The following is a 24,163-nucleotide window of genomic DNA, read 5'->3' as shown; positions in this document are numbered from 1 at the left end:
ATCCTTTGGATTAAAGTTTATTGTGATATTCTTTTCGTCTGTTTTATGGTAAGAATTCGTAAAGTACCGTAAAGCACTCACTTCCTAGGTTTTTCCAAAGTTAATCTTCTGATGCAGCAGAGGAATTAGTTATTGACTGTACCGTTTTGAATTTCGCGGCGCGTTAGCATTGGTGCATGAGGCGGACTCTCAAGCAACCGGGTGTAAATTTAGATACGAGTGGTTGTAGAGTATGGGGTCCGGGTGGTTCCGCTCACCTTTACGTCCATGAGCGAGCGGTCGAAGAATGATGTAGTCTCCTCACTAGCCTATTCATGTAAAATCAATCAATGATCTGCCGAGAGGATCAGAAAGTGCACATGGAGGCGCGTTCTGGTGTACCTCGTAGGAAATAGAGCTGTTTCTACGCCGTATCTCACGACTATTAGGGAGAATTGAGCGGAACCGCCCAGGATTCTGCATTCCACAGGCCCATGTCCACCATTTCCCGCGGGTTCAATCACCACGTCAGATTCGTGTTATGCTACCTTTAATGATTAATGAGTAAGTAATGAGTGATTTTATTTCTAGGGTTCCAGTTTTAAGCTAATCCTAAACAGTGAGTTAAAACAAGTAAGACCCTCAATACATGTAAATCTCATACAAGCACACGTACGTTGTACGCAGAGATCGTCATCCTAGTCTTTTCTATTTCGATAGTGGTTTCAATTGAGTTCATCGTGACAATCCCCTTAAATGGCGCTCTTTCTGGCTCGGCATGTCTCTTACCACAGCGTGCTGCAAGAAAACCTATAGCTGCTGCTTTTTTCCAAGCGTACGTGCATTGTAGATCATCACTACATTGATGCATTGTAGATCATCACTACAGTCTCTCTCCATCTCATCAGCATTGATGTCTCCTTTACATTAAAACCTTAGTTTCATCGTGTTGATAGTTATTGTTGTCTCCTCTTTTTCAAGGTCAGCATTTTACAGCGTCCTTACTCAGATATGAATCTCAATTCGCGCAGCCGCAGCAGTTCGCGGTCGCCTGAGCGATCGCGACGTAGACGATGTGGTTCTCCCGGATTATCTTCGCGAGATGGATCACGGCCCAGATCTCGATCACGACGGGGATCATCAAGTACTTCCAAAAGCCGTGGTCGAAGTCGTGATTGTCGAGAGAATGCCAATAGAAGGTGAATTCTGAAATCAGTATCGTGAAGTGATTGAGCGTGTTTAAAAAATGAGACTACTGCACTCATTCATTCAGTAACTCTTTGATAAGATTGAAGAGCCATGTAGATGTTCTTATTTGACTAAAGAATTTGGTTATAACGCTATCAGTGGGATATTTTTCAACGTTACAGTATGGAAGCGAGTCCTGAAAGTCGTTCTCGTAGCCACTCACCTTCACCGTCTAATGGCGCAGGTGACGACAGCTCTTCTTCACACCATGGTCGTGGTCGTTCATCTAATTCCAGAAGCCAAAGTGATAGTGATCAAGGAAGTAGGAGGTAGGTTTTCGAAACTCATTCTGATAGTCCCTCTTCCCTACTAGAAAAGAAAAGCTCGTGACTTATTCCTCAACTAAATAGATTTCCAGACGTCATCTAAATAGTATGAGTAGTCCGAAGTGTTGAATGTGGATCACATTTTTTGCTTCTCTTTCCGCAGTGGCTAATCAACATCACTCCTCTTTAACCGACCGCTTAACTTAGTCACAGTGGGATTTCCTAGCAGTTATTTGTTTAGTTTGGATTTCTTCATTCACCCTAAGATTAAGAGCATGCTCCAAATTGAACAGATTTTCTGTTTTCTGTCTGTTTATATGAATTTGAAGATTTTTTTGACAGAAGACCTAGGGAAGTTCATGTCTTGAAATGCTCAAATTTGTCGTTGTGAAGTATTGATGTCTCTTTTCGGTAAGCACTACAACCATCTCAATGGTTCTGAAATAGTTGTAGAGGTTGCCGAAGCGGAGAACTACAGGACTGCAAAATATATTCAAATAATATGCAATCTTTGAGTATACAGATAAATTATCAAATAAGAAATGAATTCACAATCCATTTTTCGAAAAATAGTTTCTTTTTGTGAATTGGAATCAGTTTCATCTCACCTTCAGCCGGTCACGTTCTCCTGACTTCGACAGAAATGAGGCGTTACGAGATTCTTGGGCAGCAGTGAGAAAGCAACCTGACAATTTCGATGGATGGATTATACTTCTTACTCAAGCGGATCAGTGTGTATGTGATACTTTCAGCTCTTTAAAGTACTAAAATAAACATTTGTATTGAAAGTTATGTATCATTAGGATGATCTAAAACTGGCACGTGAAGTATACAACCGATTCCTCAACAAGTATCCATATTGTTACGGATTTTGGAAGAAGTATGCTGATATGGAACGCCGTCATCAAAACTTCTCCGATGCACTAAGTGTATGTTTTCTTTTTTTTTTCTTTTTTTATACGAACATAAACAACAGCAACTATCAGGACTCCTATTATCTAATTCTTGTAGGTGTGGGAACGTGGTATACTTGCCATACCCTTGTCAATTGATTTATGGCTTGGTTTTTTGTCGTTTATGAGAGAGCTGGCTCCCCAATCCGACAGAGGAGTTGAGAAATTGAGGGAGTATGTTTTTGGCTTCCTTTTTAGAACGAGTTTTTTGGACATCTTACTTTAGTTTTTTTGTTGTTGTTATTTTGTCCTTCTTCAAACAAGTATTCCCAGGCTATACGACAGAGCACTATCGATGGCTGGCTATGAATTTCATAGCGATCGTCTTTGGCAGGATTACATTGCGTGGGAAGAAGCTCAAAGGGAATGGCGACGGGTAGCAGATATATACGATCGCTTGATACGTATTCCCACAGCTATGTACAAGAGTCATATGGAGAGGTATAAAATTTATGAACTGTGCGGCCATGGTCGATATGTGTCGTATCAGTGTCGTCAACAGTAACATACAAATTTATACTTTTACAATAGTCTAGAGTCATCCAATTAAGCATTTGCATCATGCGTTTGACCTGACTATAGGCTTTGGGCAGCGTTTTTGTACACAAATCTGGGTGGTTAATTTATTTCGTTTGTATACCTCCCCACGCACGAGCGTGACACATATCGACTCAAGTATAGCAGTGCAAGAGTACTTCCACTATTCTTACCATTACTTTTTTTTAGATTCGAAGCAATAGTCAACATGTGCAACCCTCTCGATTTGGTCTCAGATGAGGAGCTCAAAGACATATTCGATGTGGTTAGACGCAAATGCGACGTTGGGGTAGCTTTCGTTTATTTGGAAAAATGTACATGTACCAATGTTAAAGTTAGAAATGCTCGCGAGTGACCATACAGTGGAATGCTACCAGGGCTGTGGAGGAGGATAAATGCCTCCCTAGCAGTTCGTTTTCTTGTTAGAATCACAATAGTTGTTCTAATTTTGGTTCTTTTAACTGAACTGTGACCAACTGCAATCTTGAAAGCTTGTAGAAGTTTCAAATTTTTTGCACACTCGTAATTTGTGTTCAGGTAGGGGTATAAAAGATTCTGTGGAAGCTGTACACTTTGTTTTTTAATGGGACAAAGACTTCCCTAAGAAAAACTGCAAGCTTCAAGGAGAGTAGATTTACCTATGTCCGTTCCACTTATTCATAGCATCCACGGACTGAACGTCACTGTGCTCCTTAAAATCGTTCTTTATCATCACTGATCCTGAGAAAGTCGTGTAAAAGTTGAAAAAGGCCACCAATCCAGCCGCGGCTCACTGCAAGTACAAGGTCACTTTTGGTCCGCGATTAGCCCATTATCCGCTACGTGAGGACGTGCCACGTAGCCTCACAACAAACTGGCTGTGATCCGTCTAGGGAGGGAGAGCTGTTGCTCTATTTTTATATTTAAAAAAATAATAAGAAGAATCATCGAGATGATTCCGCTAACTTCCATATGTCATCTATTCGGTGAGCGAAGACGTTTCTTAAGTACTTAAGTAGATTTCGTTTTACACTCCATATCTTCTTCAATAGCAGTGCGGACCATGCTGGAACAATTTCAGGGGTTTCTTAACTTATTTCCAACGATTAATGTTATGACGTCTTATTCCATTGAGTGCATCTTTGTTTGAGACTTGGGAAGGCGACTTACAATCCTACCGTAGCAGTAGAGAAGTGCGCTCCAGTCCAGAACAAATCCCATAGTCGTTTTCTTATTCCAAATTTGTGAGATGGGGAAAAATCGAAAGCATCTGAATCGAATAGTGCATAATTAGCATCAACGTCGTGAATATGTTGAGTAATTCTGTAACATAAATCCAAAGGGCATTGCTCTGTAGAATATCATTTGAATACTGTCTGCTTTCCAACTGAATTCTTCTCAGAATGTTTTTCCTCTTCGATTTCTCTAGTCTGTTCTGTAGTCCCGAATAACATTCCACTTTTTTGCAAGAAAAGAAGTATAAGTTTTCTTTTAGAATATCATTTCTCAAAATGATGAAATCGAAGACGTGGTTTTTGGAATTCTCTCGGTACTGCTCGCGGACCGTCACAAGTTTTTTTGAGGATTTTGTTTTTTGTTTAGTGGTTTAACATGGGAACTGATTGGCAAGACCTGCTGTAGACCTTTATTTTCTTTTCGTCACAGACCTGATTCGATTTACTTCTGTCTTCTGGCTTTGGGACATCCATCGCTTTGGGCTATTGCGAATTTTTGCTCTGTATTTAGTATTTAAGTTTTCAGATCGATCAGATCCTCATAGTAGAAACTACGGATGTTGATGCAGCAGAGTCAGCTGACAGCTCGGAGGATGGAAAACCAAAAAAAGTTGTTCGAAAAAGTGTATGTCTAAGGTTTATTGAATGATTCTTATCCCATTGGTATAACTTAACACTTTTTGCAATCATCATCCTTCTTTGAAAACCTATGTAACGTTCATAGTTTATGCGTTCAGATTCATCCAGAGGCTCTTCCACATTTTCGAGCTGAAATTCTAGCTCAACGCTATCGATGGCATAAAGAGACAGAAGCTATGATCATTGCACGTATGCCATTTGAAGAACAGGTAATCCTTGAGGAATTATGCATCCTGTAAAGTATGCCTCATTCCACCTTTATTCAGATAAAAAGGCCTTACTTTCACGTTAAACCTCTCGAAGCTGAACAGTTGAAGAATTGGCGCCTCTATCTCGACTTTGAAATTGCTGAAGGGAACGAAACCAGAATTACTGTATTATTTGAACGATGTCTCATTGCATGTGCAATGTACGATCAGTTTTGGACCAAGGTGATATTACTCAGTGATCTTAGTAAAGCTTGTTGAATTTTGAACGAAAGATTTTAGTATGCCCGCTGGACTCTTAAACAACGTGGATCCGATGCAGCACGTGGAGTTTACCGCCGTGCTCAACAACACATTCCCGGCAACGTCCGTCTCGCACTGGCCTTTTCAGCATTCGAGGAATCTCTCGGTATGAAGTCAAGTTGTACTCAATTAAATTAGATGATAATGTTATGTGACATTTAACACTGGAATATACGTACATACCAGCGGCTGTTTTCACATAAAATCTTATCGTGCGGTCTTTAGTTCCTTCGCGAGTGTGCGCATACGCCAGAGGTAGCAAGGTTGTCCATGGTAACATATTAGATTGCTTAGAACTAAGCCAATTTGAATGGAATTGCGAGCGTCCGAAAAAAAAATCGACGAAGTCGATGTCACTTCTGTGAATGTTCTGATGGGATGATGGTATTCGGCTGACATGAAAATCGCTTTAGATGAGGCATCGCCCTTTCATTTCTTTCGAATACACCCGAAGAGGAATCAGGGAGGTTGGGGGGACGCAAAAATTTATAAAGTCTATAGTCATGGGGAAGCATTGAAAGAAAAGAAATACTGCAGAAATACTACGCCGCAATTATTATCTATAATCATAAGTTAAAATTGACGCTACGGGAGAGTTTCGTCACGTTTCGCGTATGCAGTGCAAAGGTGTCTTCTCCTTTGTAAATAGAAATTTGTTTCTTGCTTATGTGTGGTGATAACATCCCTTCCACCATCCATACATCCCTTCTTTTTTGAACGGTTCACAAAAGGTCCCCTTCCCTTTTGGACGGTCGGCGAAAAGGCCATCACTTGAGCTGCATCCCATTAGCTAGGTCCCCCTCACCTGAAGAGGGTCAGGCTCCTCCCTATCGCATCTATGCCCCCATCCCTTCGATTTATTCCTGTTTTTTTTGGTTTTTGGGGATGTGGTCGTTCACTTGCTGTTTAGTACCGCTAATGAGTTTTAATCACATCCGCTATCTGGATATTCCACTCCTGCGATAAGTTAGCAAGGCTCTGCGGTTATCGAGTGCAGTTTGCTCAGATTTGAAGTACGGACTCATATGCTAAGTGAATTTGCATGAGAATTCACGTCAATCGACCTAACTGCTGCTTCGTGTACTGTTGTATCATTCCAGTGTTAGATGGACCATATACATTCCACTGTTCAGACCGTTTAGAAACATTTCATTTTAAAACCGTCAAGTACCCGTTATTTTTTCTTCTTTACAATTGCACCATTTCTGCGAAGTAAAATACTAGTCCTCATAGTCGTAATGTCGAGTTACCAACTCGATAAAAATAAGTGTTTCAATTTTTGGTAAGTTCTGACTATCTTTACCGCTGATGATCGGTTCTCTCTTGAGGCGTCACATGAGGGGCGGGGATAATATCTGTCTGATCTACATGCGCCTTGGTACGAGCTGGATCCTCATGCAAGAATCCATCCTCGCAATGGAAGTGATCGAAGTGATCTAGTGATCAAATTGAATGCTTGTACAGTATGACAAAGAGTAAAGTATAGAGTAGACATATCGAAGTTCCTGTATCTCTCCCACCTGACGTCTGTTGCAGATCACTTCACTGAGGTATGTTTATCACACTGTTTTCAACGTTGAATTAGCCGCTAAACAAGGAGCTATCAGATGGTTTTCTTTAAAGGAATGGCGAGCAGATACGCGTTCGCTTCTGTTCTTCGAAACTAAGTGATTTTGACACTGTTAACTAATTAATTGATTGTTTTAATTGTTGATTAACTAAACGTCGATGAGCTTCTAATCTGTTAAGAAGGCTAAGTTTTCATATTAATGGAACCAGACAATCTACTATTATCGGGATACTTTGTTTTTATAATATTTTTCTGAACCCAGAAAACCTCCTGCTCTGTTTTGAAGCATACCTCACGTTGACTTTACTTTTTGGTTACTAGCTGCATCACTGTCACTGCATCTAACATCTATAGGGAAGTTGTTATTGGAGTCGTCTAGATCTGTTCCCTGAGCGATTGGACTTCAGTAGTCGTGAGAAACCCTTTAGTTCTACAAATCTATGCAGAAGGTAAGCTATTGTATTTCCATGGCAAGCCAGAAGTTGTGTCTCGTATTTACTTGTTTTGGACGGCATGGACAGCTTGAAATAGCTTAATACATAAATAATAAATAAGTAAAAGAATTTACAAAAGTTGTTCAGTTAAATCGTTAGTTGTTTTCCAATATTTTTATGTTGTACAGACAAATCCAATAAGGGATAAAGTGTCTGGCGTTAATCAATCCGCTTGGGATGCGCCATCACGTTCACTTCAATTCAGAATCGTTTGAGGTTTACGAAAGTGTCAACTTTTATGCCAACAAGCGAAATTTGCGGGAAGTGCTGCTTTTTTGTTCTAATTCGAACAAAACAACAACAAGCAGCTGATGGGGACCATGCTTCTTCAACAAATATTCTTGAGTACTAGTTCCGGTGTTTTAAAAGTGGCGATTCGAACACCAGCGACAAAGAATGCGATGGAAGGTCAGTAAAGTTTGAAGTCGCTGAGTTGGAGGCGTTATTGGAGCAAAATTCATGAAAAACTCAAGAGGAGCTCGCTGAAACATTGGGACATACTCGACAAGAGGTTCCAAACCGTCTGGTGACCACGGGTGTGGTGCAAAAACAGGGAAACTGGGTTGCGTATGAGCTCGAGTCAAGAGGCGTCGAACGCCGTTTGTTCATACGCGAACAACTGCTCCAAATACAGAATCGGAAGTTTTTTATTTGCATCGAATCATGACCGTTGATGAAAAATGAATCCAGTACCGACAGCATAAGCGCAGAAAATCGTGGAATAAGCTCGTCTATGCATCAACTTCAACCACCAAATGGGATATTGCAAGAAACTGCTGTTGTGCATCTGCTGGGATCAGCTCTGGGTAATCTACTATGAACTACCCTAGCCTAATGAAACTACCACTGGAGAATGTTACCAACAACAATTGATGCAATTAAGCGGAGCATTGAAGTTCAAACGCACCCAACATGCCAGAAGACAGGGCAAAGTGATCTTTCAACGCGACAACCTTCGGCCACATGTTGCTAAAAGGGAAGGGAAGTTCAGGAAGTCAAGGGAAGTTTGGAGGAGCTTCAGTGGGATATCGAATCCCATCCACCGTGTTCAATAGACATTGCTCCTCCTGACCACTACTTATTTCAACCTTTCCCTCCTATATTACTTATTCACTGGTCCTTGTATGCAAAAACCTTTTCTTCCGGACTCCGCACTTGGTCGCTCTTTTTTTTTACCATTTTGTACCATTTTGCTGTCTGAAGTTCCGTAGCGGTCGATCACTAGAGCATCAGAAGAAGTCGCCGAGATTTGCATGTTTCGATCGAAAAGAAGCATTGAATAGCTGAGAGTTGCTGATATATAAAAGCTATACTAGTAGTGTGTCAGATACCCTTGCTCTCTTATATGAAATAGAACGTGTTGGTGCACCTCCGAAGGTCTAATTAGGGTCAAACACTTCCTCTATTTCTTACATACATACATACATACATATATACATACATACATAGTTGTATAATATTATTATATATTATATACCAGTAGAACCCTTTCTTCTCGACGCTTTAACTTAATGTTCACTCTTGGTAACTTTAGCTTACATGTCACGGAACCTCTAAGACTGATGTTTAGGCCTTAGGGCCCCGATTGATTCAATCATTTAATTGGAGAAATAAGGGCCCCACTGAGTGGCTCTCCTCCCCCCTCCTAAACTACATTTTGCCCCCAAACATTCATACCAGCGAGAGCTGTCGTCAATACATCCCTGTATAGTAGCGGGTGTAGCGCAGTTAGAGATAGCACTCTTCGAAACCGTCCTAGAGCTAATCAAGCCTTTCATCACTGAGGAAAGTCAAACTCGTAGGAACATGCTAAAAGGATAATTTACCTTTTATCCTTTGTTGTCTACCTCATACCGATATCCACTATCCGCACTCCCGAGCACCTTTGGACCAAATTCCGTTGGTTCCTTTAAAAGGTGCATGCCTCAAAATTAACTATGTTGTGGTCTCTCTACGAAACGCTATGGAAAACTGGCTCTGCGATCGAATTTTCTTACGAGACACTCAGCTACGTCACACATCGCAGGCATACAGGCCGCGTCTACCAGCGAGCGGTCACTAAGTCACCAGCGCTCTGATTGCCAGCTTGCTGAGAGAGAGGGAGTACTTTTACGCTCGCAGATCTGAGTCTTTCTAGGTGTTTCTCAGAGAATTTAATCATCAAAGCCGTTTTCTACGCCTTTTTTTGGATAATTGGAGGAAATTGGACATGATCTCGCTCATACTCGGGAGCAAAAGCCCTACCCTATCTATGTGTTGAGGGATTCCAGAACCATTAATTTCGCGGTATGCTGCTTTTATGTACACGTTCCAGTCCCCTCAGCAGGCTATTCATTTGCTCCGTTTGAATAGGGTGCTGAGAAGACCTCATTGATCTTCGAAGGTCGTGCTTAACAGCAGTATACCACGAATCTGGGGTGGTGCGGATTCAGTGAGAGTATCCGTATACGGGGTCGTAGATTATGGAGACCGGGGTGGTTCCGCCCATCTCTCCCTGAATCACTGCAAGCAGCCGGCCCCTGAATGCTGTTTTGTACGATGCCTTCTGTTGCAGCGCGCCACCCTTGCACGCGTAGCGTCCCTTACTGCCCATCGGGGCAGTCCGAATTGATTTTCGACGAATCGCAGGGCGGAGGCGGTGCAAGGGGTGGAGCGTTGCAATAGATGGCGTGGTACAAAACAGCATTCTGGAGGCGGCTGTTTGCAGTGATGCAGGAAGAGATGAGCGGAACTACCCCGTTTCTATAATCTACGACCCCGTACCCGTACCACTTGGAAATCGCACCACCTCAGATTCGTGGTATGCTGTCTTTAAATGTGGCGCGTGCAAAAAGGGTGGTGGGTTGCACCTGCAACAATCTTAAGAAGACAGCGTATTCCACGTTTTTTTTTACGACGATTAGGGAAAGTGGAACCATGCCGAGTTCCACAATCTACTACCCGATCTATACGCTTTTGCTGTGGGTCTTGCAACAGGTCAAAACCATAATATCCTGCCTCTGAAGGCAGCATACCGCGATATTGAGGGTAGTGGAATCTCTCTACCAATAGATAGAATTAAGGATGTAGTTCACGAGTAAGAGCGGAATTACTCTCAACTCCTCCCAGTTTTGGAAAGGCGTGGAAAAGGCTTTGTTGATCGAATTCTCCTATGAGGCAAGACCCGCATCTGCGAATATGGGGTATTTCCCGGATCTGCGAGCAGCTTAACACAAATTTGCAAACCTTATCTTTTTGTGCACGTAGAAATAAATTCGCGTTGACGGGACTGGTACTGGTAAAACTTTTAAAAACTTACTAATAAGAGGAAGCAGGTGTGTTTAAAGAATGCTTACATATCAGGTCAATAATAGTTTCTTCAAATTATATAAGACTCCATACATTATCCGATAAAGTATGGAAGTTTCTTGACTGGTTCGTAGAAAGCGGTTGTTACGTTTTCGTCGTACACATCGCTTAAATAGGTGTATACCAGTAACGTTGATAATTGCTTATAGACACTTTCTACGAAATACTAGTGTCCACAAGCAAATATTCCTGTTCCCGCTACATTCCACAAACTAACAGCTGGGTTTGCAGCGCTGACACAAAAAAAAAATCCATGAAATCGACATCTCTTTTCCTGAATATTTTGCTGCATGGTATTCGCCTGTGGACGACACTTATCCGCCATCAACACCGACGATTATTCCATCTTATTTTATGCTTCAAGAGGAGAAACCCAATCGTTGCTTTTTGTAACATTCCTCCCTCACCTTGTGCAGCTCCTCATCACTGCCCACTGCAGCAGTGTTGAACATGCTGCCCGTCAAGATGTTGCTCCGCATTTTTTTTTCACACACTCTAGCTCGGAATCTGTGGCTGTCAACGACATTTTGCTAGAATATGGAATGAGTCGCTTCAGTTACCTAAGTTTGAGATGCTTTTGGTCTTTGAGTGTCTGTGCGATTTCAAGTCGGACACACATCCAGACAGTTCTGTGCTTTATGTAATAGTATTTACGTTCATCATGCAACAAAATAGCGGGCTCATTTTGTCATATCTGTATTTGGTGATAGAACTGGTGTATTTTAATGCTGGTGCAAAAATAATGCGCGTTTTCAAACATTCAGTTTGAAACGCTATAACTCGCCTCAAGATCAACCTTATCACTAGAAATGAGGATCGGGCTCTTTCCATTCACTAACGCCGGACGAAGAAGTTGGAGTTTACGGTTAATTTCGTCCAGCTCTTTAGCTCTCGCAGTACTTCTCTGCGGTGATGGTCTCACCAGGTTTCATGGAGCTGTAGTGGATGACAGCCGTAGCACACCACACAGTCCCCATGGTCTCCTTCGCGTGCATTTTCGGATTCTGGAAATGCTTAAGAGCTTCATCCTCGTCTATTGATTGAGCAGGACGCTTTGTGTTGTCGAAAAGGATTCATTTTCCATCGCACATAACAACAAGATGGAGAATGGATCGTTCTTGTTGCGTAACAGAAGCGTTGAGCAAAACCTTTGGAACCAACGCCGTACCATGGATTCGGTGGTGCTTTCTCCACCCCAAACAACATTGATATTCCGAGGTTTCTCTTCTGCAGACCTGCTCAATTTGAACTCATAGAAGAGGATTTGTGAAAATCTTGTCTGCATTATTTTTGCACTAACCTTATATCATACACTAGAGAGACAGTCGAATAAAAGGATAAAGGATAAAGATTTCTGGCGTTAATCAATCCGCTTGGGATGCGCCCCCACGTTCACTTCAATTCAGAATCGTTTGAGGTTTACGAACGTGTATCTGGCCTATACAATGACTTGCGGTGGCTAGCCGATGTGTCAAGTCAGTGTTTTCATCCTCCCAGACAAGTCTGGTACAAATTTATCGACCCCGGAGGGATGAAAGGCTTGGTGAGTACTAGGGTGGATTCGAACGGGGCGGGTGTAGTGTAGCGGTTAGAGGTTCCGCTTCCTGCACGATCGAGCGGACAGTTCAGTATATCGACAATATTACCGAGGACTCTACTCTGACTTGATACGCAGATGACATGATTGGAGGAGTTCAGTAACAGCAACAGCGAAGTGAATTCGATGTCATTAGTGTACCTGCTATACACTGCGCAATTTTCTTCTTAGGAGCTTCTCATGGTTTGGATCCAGAAGTGCGAGGAACATTTGCAAGACTGTACGTGCATCCCATCTTCGTAAATGCATCTGCTGGTGCAATCGGGAGCGTTTTCTTTACAGCATCCTCGAGACTATGGGAAGTTTCTGCATTAGGACTTCCTCAAAGTACTTACTTAAGTTTAAATACGCACGCGCTGACCAAATTTCGTTCTGGATCCCTCATTTTTTGGGTGTACCATGATGATCTTCATACGAAATTCTTCAATTTTTCTTGTGAAATTGTAACTTGAGAGCAAAGCAAAGTCGGGTGCAATCGGGTGCGATGTCTCATACAGCTCTAGATTTTGAACGCCTGACAAATGGGACGTTCCTTACTTTGAGATATAAGTTGAATAAAAGTCGCAGTCATCATCATTTCCTGCCTGCGTCATTCGTCAGAATAGTGATGTTAGTCAGAGCTTATAATGGAGTAGCTGAGGCGTCCGTGATTGTGACAAAGTATTATATAAAACAACTGTTTGTTAAACGCACTGTTCGTGCTGAACGCTTGTTACATAGTCACTAATTTCTTTAGCTTACTTTCTCCTTTTTTTTAGATCATCAGTTATCGATTCATACAAGCATTACTGAACGCGGACTAACATGCAAGTGCAGCAGCTATGCTAAGGCTAAAAGTTCTGGAAAACCGGACTTTGACGCTCACACCTATAGAATAGAAGTGCCATTACCACTGAGGTGGAATAGTGGGAAAGTGCGTTGGTACAAGAACGAAGAGGAGAGAAAGATAGTAAGAGAGGGAAAACGACAGGAAGGTTTTCCTCATGTGGGCTCGATTTAACTCTTATTTTGAAAAAGGGTAGACTTTTGAAATTATGTGCTCATTCGTGTTCGGAGAATGAAAAAAAATTCGAAAAAGTTAGAAAATTAACAAACTTCGAAAAAAAAAAACCTGCGAACTGTGGACTGTGACACAGTGGTTAGGAAAAATTGGGCAATCTACTATTTCATCAAAAAAAAATTGAAGTAATTTGTAGAGTTAGATGTTAAATATGCTAGTCGATCTAATAATCTTTTTTTCACCACTCTTTATATCTATATGTTACTATGATAGTTACCCTTAGAGGTTGCGGAGGAAATGCATGCAGTTCAAACAACCATCTTCCTGTAATGTTCTTCTGATGAGATCCTTCATCGATTACTGTAGATAAATAAGTATAAACCGAAATATGAGGAGAAGGGAAAGCTTTGAATTTGGTTAACATTTAGAGGGGAGAAGGACTTTGAATTTTTTTTTTTTTTATTTAAAGGAAGGTTAAATGTTTGCTATGCTTTATAACTGTTTTGAATCCATTGTTAGTCTGCGAACAAAGACACCAAATTTGTTCGTTTGTTGTTGCGTCCGACTCTAATTTAGATATAAAGTGGGTTCTTGAGATTTGTTCCCTCTATTTCCTTATTTTTTCCTCGTGGAAGCGCCAATTTTTGGTCTTGCAAAACAGAAATGTTTTTTATGCAGCGAAAGCTAGCAAATGCCACTATCTCTGAATACTGCAACATTGGACTGCCACATATCTTATCTGTTGGTTTGTTGAGAGCCAGAAACACTGTTACAGACATAAAAATTTTTGTTTTAAAAAATGTGAAGGTCTGCAGAGATCGTGAAAGCCAGGCTAGATACTTCATCGTTTGTTGGATAATTCTCTTTACTTACATCATGCTCATTATCCTCATACATCTGTTCCTTTTCTTGGAAAAAAAAATTTCCCAGTGTAACATCTCTTTGGGCGGGTATAGCGCAGTCGGTAGAGGTCCTATGTGGCTGCATGGTCGATGGTTCGAAACAGCCTTACCATAGATGTGGTAGTCGGAGCCGGTGCTCTGACCCCGTTCACTTTTGAACGATTGGGGAAGGGACCTCTTTCACCTGAGCTGCACCCCATGGGCTAAGCCCCCTTCACCTGAGGAGGATCCGGCTTCTCCCTATCGCACTTATGAGCCTTACTGTCAAAAATCCCTTCATCTCTCCAGAGTCGATGAATTGGTATAAGACTTGCCTGCGAGGATAAACACACTGTTTTGATACATCTTCTAGCCCCGCAAGTCACTGTATAGGCCAATCGCGTTCGAAAACCTCAACGATTAGGAATTGAAGGAATAAAACGAGTTGGCGCAAGTGGATTGATACGCTGTAGACTTTTACATCCTTTTTTATGGTTTAAAAAGTCATTGCTTAACCTAAATTTTTTTAAGTTATTGTATTTTTCCAAGATGGTTGCGTGGACCCCACTGTTGTTTTATTCCTAATTGCAGTCTCGTATGAACCCTTATCTATTGTCTCATATTAACTCTTATAATTCCTGAATACTCTGCTCATTTAATTGACTCAGTTCATCTATTGGTGCTCAACGAATTCCTTGAAAAAGTGTGTAAAATCGTTGCTAGAGGTAGTTGCTAAAATACATGAACTGGAGAATTTTTCTTGATGAACTTGTTCGGTTCGCAACCACCTCTATCTAAGTAAGACATTTTGAAACGTCCCAGAAAAGGAACATATGGTAGATTTAAGAACTTATTGCTAGAAGGTGACTCCTAAGAAGAAAAAATAGGCTAAAGTGGGACTACAGGTAGGACCTCTGCGAAGTTAGAAATATGGAAATTCGCTTTCGGAACTGTTGTTTAACATATGAGTGGTGTCTTCTCAGATTTCACACGAACTAGATACATTGGATACCTAGAACCTTGGAGTACTAAGTTAGTTTAAAGTCCAAGATGCACTACTAACGTGTAGAGAGCGACATCACAAGCAAATAAGAGCATATCTGAAATATAGGATGTTTAGTGAGGATATGCTGTGCAAAAATACAGAATACTGTGGTTTTTCTGATCGCACGCGTAACTTTAGTATAGGGAAATCACCCCATGAATCTGAGGTGGTATGGATTTCAGGTGGAGTATTCGTATACGGGATCGTAGATTATGGAGAGAAGGGTGATTCCGTCCATTTCTTCCTAATTGCCGTAAAAAACGGCCCGGACGATACGGCTTCGAGTGATCCGGCGCACTATTTTCTACAATGAGTTCGATTGGGGCGCGCCAGCCTTGTGCACACGCCACATCTTCCTGGCCGTTTTTTTTACGCCAATTAGGAAGAAATGGACGGAATCACCCAACTCTCCATAATCTACGATGCCGTATACGAATACTCCACCTGAAATCCGTACCACCTCTTATTCGTGGGGTGATGCCTTTAACCAACGAATAGAATAGATTGGTGGAGATAGTACGCACAAATTCGTATAGTTCCTACCAATTTTCCTACCAGAAAAATCCCGTTGTTTTCCTGGTTAGAGCGCTTTAGCTAGTTTAGTGAAGTTCTTTCTCTGAGATGCTGAATTGAGGATGATTTCTTTGAATAAGAGGATAAATGATAAAGTGTCTGGTGTTAATCAGTCCACCTGGGATGCGCAAACGCAAATGCATTTTAATTCGAAGACGTTTGAGCCTTACAAATGAGCTTCTAGCCTATACCTGACTTGAGAGGCTAGCCGTTGTTTCGAAGTCGGTGTTTTTATCCTTCCAGGCAAGTCTGGTACCAATTTTTCGACCCCGGAGGGATGAAGGGCTTGCTAAGCACTAGAGCGAAATCGAACCTCACATCAATCACCCAGGCACAGCGAAACCTCTTACCGAGTGCGCTATACTACCCTCTCATTTCTTTGGGATAATGATCATGTTATTACTAATAGGTAACGTATTCGTACAATTACAATAACGTGAGTGGTTTTTAAATGAAGTAAAGGATTACCACCTCTCCCATTTCTGTATTTGAACAGTTCCAGAAATGACATAACTCTTACTGGTCATGCATCTACCGTACTATCAGCGTAGATGTGTCCGCCATATATCTGAAAATTCGAGGATCAGTGTGCATACGATGATATTTATATTATTAATATTTATTTATTGACTTATGATATTTATTATTGATTGAAGTAGTAAGGAGAAGTTGCTCGAGCTATAGTCCAATATTTTTTTCGAACTTTATACTCAGCTAACCGGCAAGCTTCGTTAAAATTTAGAGGTAGAGGATTATCATTAAGATTATTATTAGGAATAGGCATTTTCATCCATCCATCCAATTAACATTGGTATGAAAAAAAACCTATCCCAGAAGCGAAGTGAAAACTGAGTCCACTTTAGAATTCTAGTGATAGAAAACAGTGGAAAGGGTGGGCATTTGTTGACATTTTTTCCTATCATCCGGATTTCGTCAAGTGAACGATAAAAGATGAAGAGCACAGCGTTCGTTAATCCTTACGGGGTTGCGCTCACGTGTTTGAGTTCAATTCAAATATGTTTGAAGTTTGTGAGCGCTTTACAATGACTTTTGGGGGCCATTCAATGCGCCAAGTCGGTGTTTTTATCCTCTTCGGATAAGTCTGGCAACAGCTTATCGACCTCGGAGGGATGAGAGACTTTGTTGGCACTAGGGCGACTTCGAACCATCGACCGTGCATTCACGCCGAATCACTTACCCCGGATGCGCTACACTCGCTCTTTTGATTAAAAAAACACAAACCTGTGTCAAATAATGATACAAAACCAAGTGGATTCGGGTAACAATCCTATATATTTACATATTAGGGAATTACTCCGATGCCGGTTCCATACTCAGTTCATTTCGCCGAAAACATCCAGGTTATGCTGCGGTTGAACTACGCATTATTGGGATGATGAGAAGGCGAGCAGATGCTGAAAGGTCAGCTGGACGGTCTAAGAGTAGTTTGTTCCTTATTCCATTATGATGATTTTCATCAAAAAATCTCTAGGAGTCCTGATTATTCTGGTGTTATCAGCAAGTTTGAACGATTAATACATTCACCCGACACTCCACGTCATCTCAGCAGCTACTATTCGATAAAATTAGCCAGGTAAATCGTTTTTAGTTTATTCATCAAATTTTTGCCTCAAATAATTATTTGTAGGTTTCACCTGAAAACTCGTAATGATCGTCGATTAGCCGAAAAAATTATTCGAAGGGCTCTTGAACGCGACAGAGTGAGTTAAAAACGAAGTTATGGGAATTACTGTCATTTATTCTCGTTTTTTTTTTTCTCGCTCGTTTTTTTTTCTCGCTGTCTATTAAAGCCTCCCCTATGAAAATAATCTAGAGTGGCCATTTTGTAGGTGTCAGCAATCAGGTGAACGAAATAGTAGCGTCAGTTAATTGGGAAATTTGGGAGCTAATTAGTAGCGAAAAAAATTATTCGATCAGAATTCAAGATTTAGCCAATCAGCTATCAAAAAATCAAAATTCAATCGAAGAATATGAATGATGAAGATCAATGCAAATTCTGCTCAAACGTTAACGCGTTGAACGCTTAAAAGAAAATATGCATCGGGTACTTTTACTTCCTTATCCACTGCAAAGAATTTTCTTGGCCATAGTTTCAAAGAATGAAAAAACCGTTCACAAAAGTTGAAATAATCAATTGTTGTCAATTCTGAAGACAGCGAACTTTGGATGGATCATATAACTATAAAACGGAAGATAATAATTGTCTTCCTATCCTACTGTAAAATACTTTTTATTCCAAAATTCGGAACAGAAAAAAATTCCTGAACTCCTCAGAGATTGTACTGATCTAGTGGTTTTTTCTCTGAAAGAAAATGTTCTTTAGTAGTGAACTAACTTGATGTCAAACAGTACAGCATTTCCTCGACCTAGTTCACTTAAAAATGTCAATATCCTTCTGTTTCGACCGCACTACTCATTTCTTACCGATGTGCGACTTTCGAAGTCGATGTTTCTTTTCTGAAGGGCAACTCATTTCGTTTTCAAAAAATTCTAACTGGATGTGATCCTAGGTCGATTTATCCAATTCACCACGTTCGAACCTTGGCGACAGTAGCCAAGGGCTCTGTCGCTTTCTATAAAATATCCACCAAAAAAATATAGAATCGCCTCGGTCGAGACTTGGAATTTTCAACTTTGAGATGCGGTATCTATTAAGAGTAACGGAAAATGAGTTAGTGAGAGCAGTGATCTCACAAATACTTTTATTTGTTGCTTTTTTTCCTTTATATTTTTATTCTGCAGGACAACATTCAACTCTTGCTCCAGTTGATCGATATTGCCTTTACAAATCCGGATTTCTCGCAGGTATTTTCACAAATTCTAAGGAATATTTTGCTTTTCGATAATAATTTGTTGTGAAGAAAGTTTTGAGGCCTTCTATAGCATATCGCCTTTGCTTAACTTTGTAGGTTTAAAGGAATGAACTTAAAATTCAATTAGTGCCCGAAAAAATCCTTCTTTGCAGTCAGCAGTGATCGAAGCGTTTGATTTTGCCATAAAATCGAACATACCGGATGCAGAAAAGCTGCAATTCAGCCAGAGAAAGTTGGATTTTCTGGAAGATTTGTCTTATGACATTGATGTGTAAGTTTATGTAAATTTATAAGAGAAAAAGAACAGATTAGTTTTTACGTAGAAGCCTTTTTTAAATCCTATTTGTTATTCAATCAAGTAACAGTTCTCATTCGCTGATGACATCATTCTCGTTACAGTAAAAATCTACCGTAGTTCTCGTAAAACTAAAAAGTAGGCAAATGAAATCAAAGCGACGGCGTAAGGAACTTACAAGAGTTCAGGCAAATGATAAGGGAGATTATGAACATCTGGTCTCGCGCTCATCTCTGTGGCGCCACGGTTTCTTCCCGCTTTGAATTATCCTTCAGGAACTTCTGAGTGTTTTTCAGTTCTTTTTTTTCAAATAGAATGAGATCAGTGTCAGGAAAGGTCCCATCGAAGTGTTGACGCTGCGAGTATCACATTTTTATGTAAGTGAAAATGGGATTCGGGGTTCTATCTTACACCAATGGTAGAGGACTATGGACTCCGTCGAATCTAACAAAAAGTGAAATTCGGCTTTCTGAAGAAATATTTTCGTAGTCCTTGAGCGTCGCTTCGTAGTTAAGAATGGTTAAGAAACCGTTTATGCGCGAAAAATGGGGAGGAAGCAACTATAAGGAACAATAGTAAGCGATAGCAGCGCAAAAATAAGGCTTATTTGTGAAGATCTTTGAAATTGATGTTCTAAAAAATATTTTAGAAGCTTTCCTTTGAAAAAATATTCTTTTAGCTTGCAAGAACATCAGGATGCCCATGTGACTTTGCTAGGTGAACTCGAAAATCCCCCCACGACAACGAGAAAACGAAGACACGACACTCGGACTGATTCAAAATACTATGGGTCCGTGGTGATATTGTGGGTCTTGCGATGTTTCGCCACATCATTTATTTATTTATTTATTGCAGTGATAGAGATCATGAGTCATCGCGTCGCAGTAGTCGGTACTCAGATCATCGTGACTCACGAAATTCATACCTTGACAGCCATCGTGGAGTGAAGGACACTACGGGATATTGCGTGTCCTCAAATGGTGAGATATACTCGAGCCTTAGTCGGCAAAACCATCATGGACTATTTGTTACACGATTTTCTAAAGCTATATTCTCAGGAGTAACTTATATTCTTTTTTTGGAAAATACTTTTTTGTTGGTGAAGAGAAACCTTTATTCTTTTCCAAAAGCAGAAAACATCATTTTTCAGGACAGCATTTCTCCTGGAAAATAATGTTGTCTGCTTCAGGAAGCACAGCAACCATAACTCATACATTAAAGGCATCAGCCCACGAATCTGAGGTGGTACGGATTTCAGGTGGAGTATTCGTACACGGCATAGTAGATTATGGAGAGGGAGGTGATTCCGCCCATTTCTCCCAATTGCCGTGAAGAACAGCACGTGCACAAGGCTGACGCGCTCCAATCGAACTCGTTGTAGAAAATAGCGCGCCAGAACGCTCGAAGCCGTATCTTCCGGGCCATTTTTTACGGCAATTAGCAAGAAATGGGCGGAATCACCCTTCTCTCCATAGTCTACGATCCCGCATACGAATACTCCACCTGAAATCCGTACCACTTCAGACTCGTGAGGTGATGCCTTTAAGCATCCCGAAAGTCAGCACTTAGTACTGAAACTTTCCAACGACATTAGAGCACAGCGCCATTTACTAAAGGCGCTCATAATGAGTTTTACACAAGCCTGATATCTTATTGTATATATACATGTGGAAAAAGCGAGTGCTCAGATCTTGAGTAGGGCCGGATGGAGACTGCCCATCGTCTATCATGTGATGTTGATTGGAGTCAAAGCTGCAACGTCCACTTGTCACCTGTAATCTGTGGGCCAGAGTTTAACAAGCTGCCCACGTAACCTGTTGATCACAATGAATAATAAAAAAAGTGCTACCTGATCCTGAAGCAGCGCTATGGAGAGTGGGGTTACAAGAGCCGTTTAGACTGCCAAGATGGAGAAAAGATTGCGATGAGAATCGGTACATACAATGCCACTGGCTTGTATATGAATACGTTTATTGAAGATCCGATTATACAAGCCAAAAACACCAAGTACGAAGTCGTGACTTCATGGCGGCAGAGAAGAGGCGACATCATCCAGCGTTATTCATGACATTAGAAAAGAACCACTCCTAGAAGCAGGCGACACTGGAGGGGTTGGTGAAGTTGACCAACGTCAGCGCGAGTGTGGCAGGGAACATCGATTTCTTTTAAAATAAATGTGTTTCCGAATTGGATGCAGATGAGAACGAGGTGCATCAGTGCCTGTTTTGATAATGTTTGTCGCTTACCCTCCGTCATCAACCTGTGAGGAAGAGAGAGTCGAGGCTTTCTATGAGAACCAACAGAAATATTAAGGAAACGACCTTCCACAGTGTCGCTGCTGGTGATTTCTGCATCGAAATTGGCCTCATAAAAACGCATCAAAACTTCACACCGAGGTCTACCTTCTACTTTGGAACGACCACTGAGAGAGGCTTTTAGGGTTTATCATGGCGCCGACTCATAAAAACTCCTCCACATCATAGAATAGAAGTTCCAATTCGCAACGTCTTTCTTTCTACAATGTAATTTGCCCCTGAATGGTATAGTAATGAAACAGACACATCATCAAGGTTTTGCCGGATCGGATGTCGCTGTTGTATCAAAGTTCGGTGAAGGATTAGGTCATCACTTCCTTCGAGGAAGATTTTTATTTTCACGGAAAGGAGAGATAGCCGCTAAGTTCACAAGAAAAATTTTCGAGACCGTCATTAATTGGAAGCTTTGCTAGCTGACTTTCGGAAAGGTACTGCGTCTTAAAACATTTTCACGACACTTTGAAGAAAGTCAAGAGTTTCAAAACCCTAAAGAGGCATCTCTCTGCGGAAATTCTCAAGTTGATACGTCAGAGTGGAGCAACGCAAGCCACAGGAAACCACAACAGCATCTGATCTCACAATACTTTGCAGACAGTAGATAAAAGAAAACCTGAAAATAAGAAGTAGTATTGAGTAAAGTTACAGAGCTTGAAGGAGCACTCGCTAAGCCTGTCGGACCTTTGCCAATCGCGGATCTTCGACAAAAGAAAAGTAATCGCCCATCGGAACTCGAATGAAATGAATTGTCCATCGGGGCGTCCGAATAGATTCTCGATGAATCGCAGGCGAGGCGAAGCGCAAAGGTGGCGCGTTGCAGTAGAGGACGTCGTTAGAAACAGCGTTCCGGAGCCGTCTGTTTGCACTGATGGGGGAGAGTGAGCGGAAACACCTCTGTATACATAATCTACGACACGATATAGGTATACTCCAACGAAACTCCATATCAAGCCAGATTCGTGGGGTGGTGCCTTTAAGGGGGAACAGTGTTTATGCAGTAGCGGGTCAATGGGGAACTTACCGTACTTCATATCTCTGCTTTCCGACATTGACACATCAATGGGACGCCGCGAGACCCATTCGGCAGTCTTCTTGCGTCGTCTTACCAATATGAGGACACTGAAACCGTCTCTGATCAAATGCACCAAAACTTATTTGAACGAGCTTCACTACAGGATTTTCGTGACAAATGAGCACAAACATAAACAACAACATAAACATGAACACATAATGGTAGTGCTCTCTGTGTGCATAGGTGGGATAGGGAGAAGCCGGACCCTCCTCAAATGAAGGGGGCTTGGCTTATGGGGTGCCGCTCAAGTGAAGGGGTCCTTTCGTCAGTCGTCCAAAAGTGAAAGGGGTAATTTCGCCAACCGTTTAAAAGTGAAGGAGGTCCTTTCCTCAACCGTTCAAAAATGAAGGAGGTCAGATCACCGGCTCCGACTATCGCATCTATGTCTGTGTGCACATAATACCGTTATTATATAGGATGACTGTTATTTCAACAAAAAATATTTGTTTATATTTCAGCATATCAACCGATTCAACCAGTCTATTATGGTAATCAAGGCTACCAACAGTGACATTTCAAAGTAGTCGCGTTTGCGTTAATTCACCGTCAAATATGAATGCGGAGCTAAACACAAGAGTATGGTACTCTCCTATATAGGAAAAAATCTCAGATTTTGCTGAAAATAAATGTGAATAAAAGTAAAGGTTAGAATAGATAGTTATGATTTAATTGCATGATAGAAAATATACCCATTCCATGTGGTATTAGTTGCGACATCTCCAATTTTTCTTGCTTACTTTTATTTTTATTTGTTTATAACGTTACCTGTGGTGGATTCCTACACGATTTGGTCTTTTGTTGTCCTTTAGATTTGGAGTTGAATATCTTTTCGACTCCAAATTTTACCGAAACTGGCGAGCACGTGTTTCACGAGAACTTATCCTTTTCTCTATCACAAATGTATTGTATTGGCCAAAAAGTTTTTGGACATTTTTTGTTGTTTTTTTTTGGACAATTTAAAGGTTTCATTGAGCAGAGATTGGAGATGAAATTCATCCGCCATCGTAGTCGACTAGACTAATCCAAGGTACAGGCAGCTTGTAGATACTCTAAAATATAGGAAGGTAGTATGCGTTCTCACTACAACTTCGACTTGATCGCTGGTCTGAATGTCCTTTCCTTCCAAATAACGACGGAGATCGGAGAAAGAATCGTAATCTGGTAATCCTGGATAAGCGAGTTGTAACATCCGTTTTCTTCACCTTCCGGCGGTCGAGATCAGCTTACTTCAAATGGTGTGACATCGAGCCACCTTCTGATAAATGATGCTCTAGTATATAGTGCTAACAGGTCCCAAGAGTGGTCGCCATCTCCTTCGTAGATTAAAAGAGATCAATTTTCACCACATGTAGCACCTTCTTCAAGTTGAGCTTAAATGGGCGTCCAGATCTCACTTCGTCTTCGCTACGGGCCGGAGCAAAGTTGACTTCGATGTCGCACAGGAGAAAGGTTAGAGAAGAATAACTAGTACGTCTAATAGGAGTATTACGTTGCCTGTTACCCATCACAAGGTCGGACTTATTGTTCCATTAATTAACGAAAATTCTCAAAAGAAAATGTCCAAAACGTTTTTGCCCAAACTAGCATTTTTCCACTGCTCGATTGAAGTTTCGGTGTACTCATCGTAAACTTTCCGATTTTTTGTAATTTTCACTTATACTTATCTAAACTTTTTGTTGATTTTAATGAAGTGGCTCAAGTATCCACTATAGAAGAATAAGAACAGAATTTAGTCGCTTAAGTGCAGCTGTCTCTTCGGTCGAACATGAATCATTTGGAAAAAAAACTAAAAACACT

At 41.1% G+C, this 24,163-nt stretch overlaps 1 protein-coding gene across 1 annotated transcript; it reads left to right on the top strand.

Moving 5' to 3' along the window:
- Nucleotides 1-990: 990 nt before the first annotated feature.
- On the top strand, nucleotides 991-22,877 carry RB195_012784 (uncharacterized protein; the record flags this gene model as incomplete). The annotated part of the gene is made up of 19 exons (XM_064202323.1): nucleotides 991-1,178; nucleotides 1,350-1,496; nucleotides 2,108-2,228; nucleotides 2,297-2,422; nucleotides 2,505-2,620; nucleotides 2,720-2,887; nucleotides 3,173-3,272; nucleotides 4,724-4,822; nucleotides 4,935-5,045; nucleotides 5,103-5,267; nucleotides 5,325-5,451; nucleotides 17,161-17,275; nucleotides 17,346-17,447; nucleotides 17,502-17,574; nucleotides 18,617-18,679; nucleotides 18,840-18,958; nucleotides 19,662-19,772; nucleotides 19,838-19,962; nucleotides 22,825-22,877. The coding sequence occupies 19 exons, from the start codon at nucleotides 991-993 to the stop codon at nucleotides 22,875-22,877; spliced, it is 2,229 nt and encodes a 742-aa protein (XP_064058204.1).
- Nucleotides 22,878-24,163: the final 1,286 nt, after the last annotated feature.

This window comes from Necator americanus, chromosome V, assembly GCF_031761385.1.
Source record: "Necator americanus strain Aroian chromosome V, whole genome shotgun sequence".
Taxonomy (NCBI): Eukaryota; Metazoa; Nematoda; class Chromadorea; order Rhabditida; family Ancylostomatidae; genus Necator; species Necator americanus.
The sequence above is the reverse complement of the archived record's forward strand: the minus strand, read 5'-3'. Positions and strand labels throughout refer to the sequence as shown.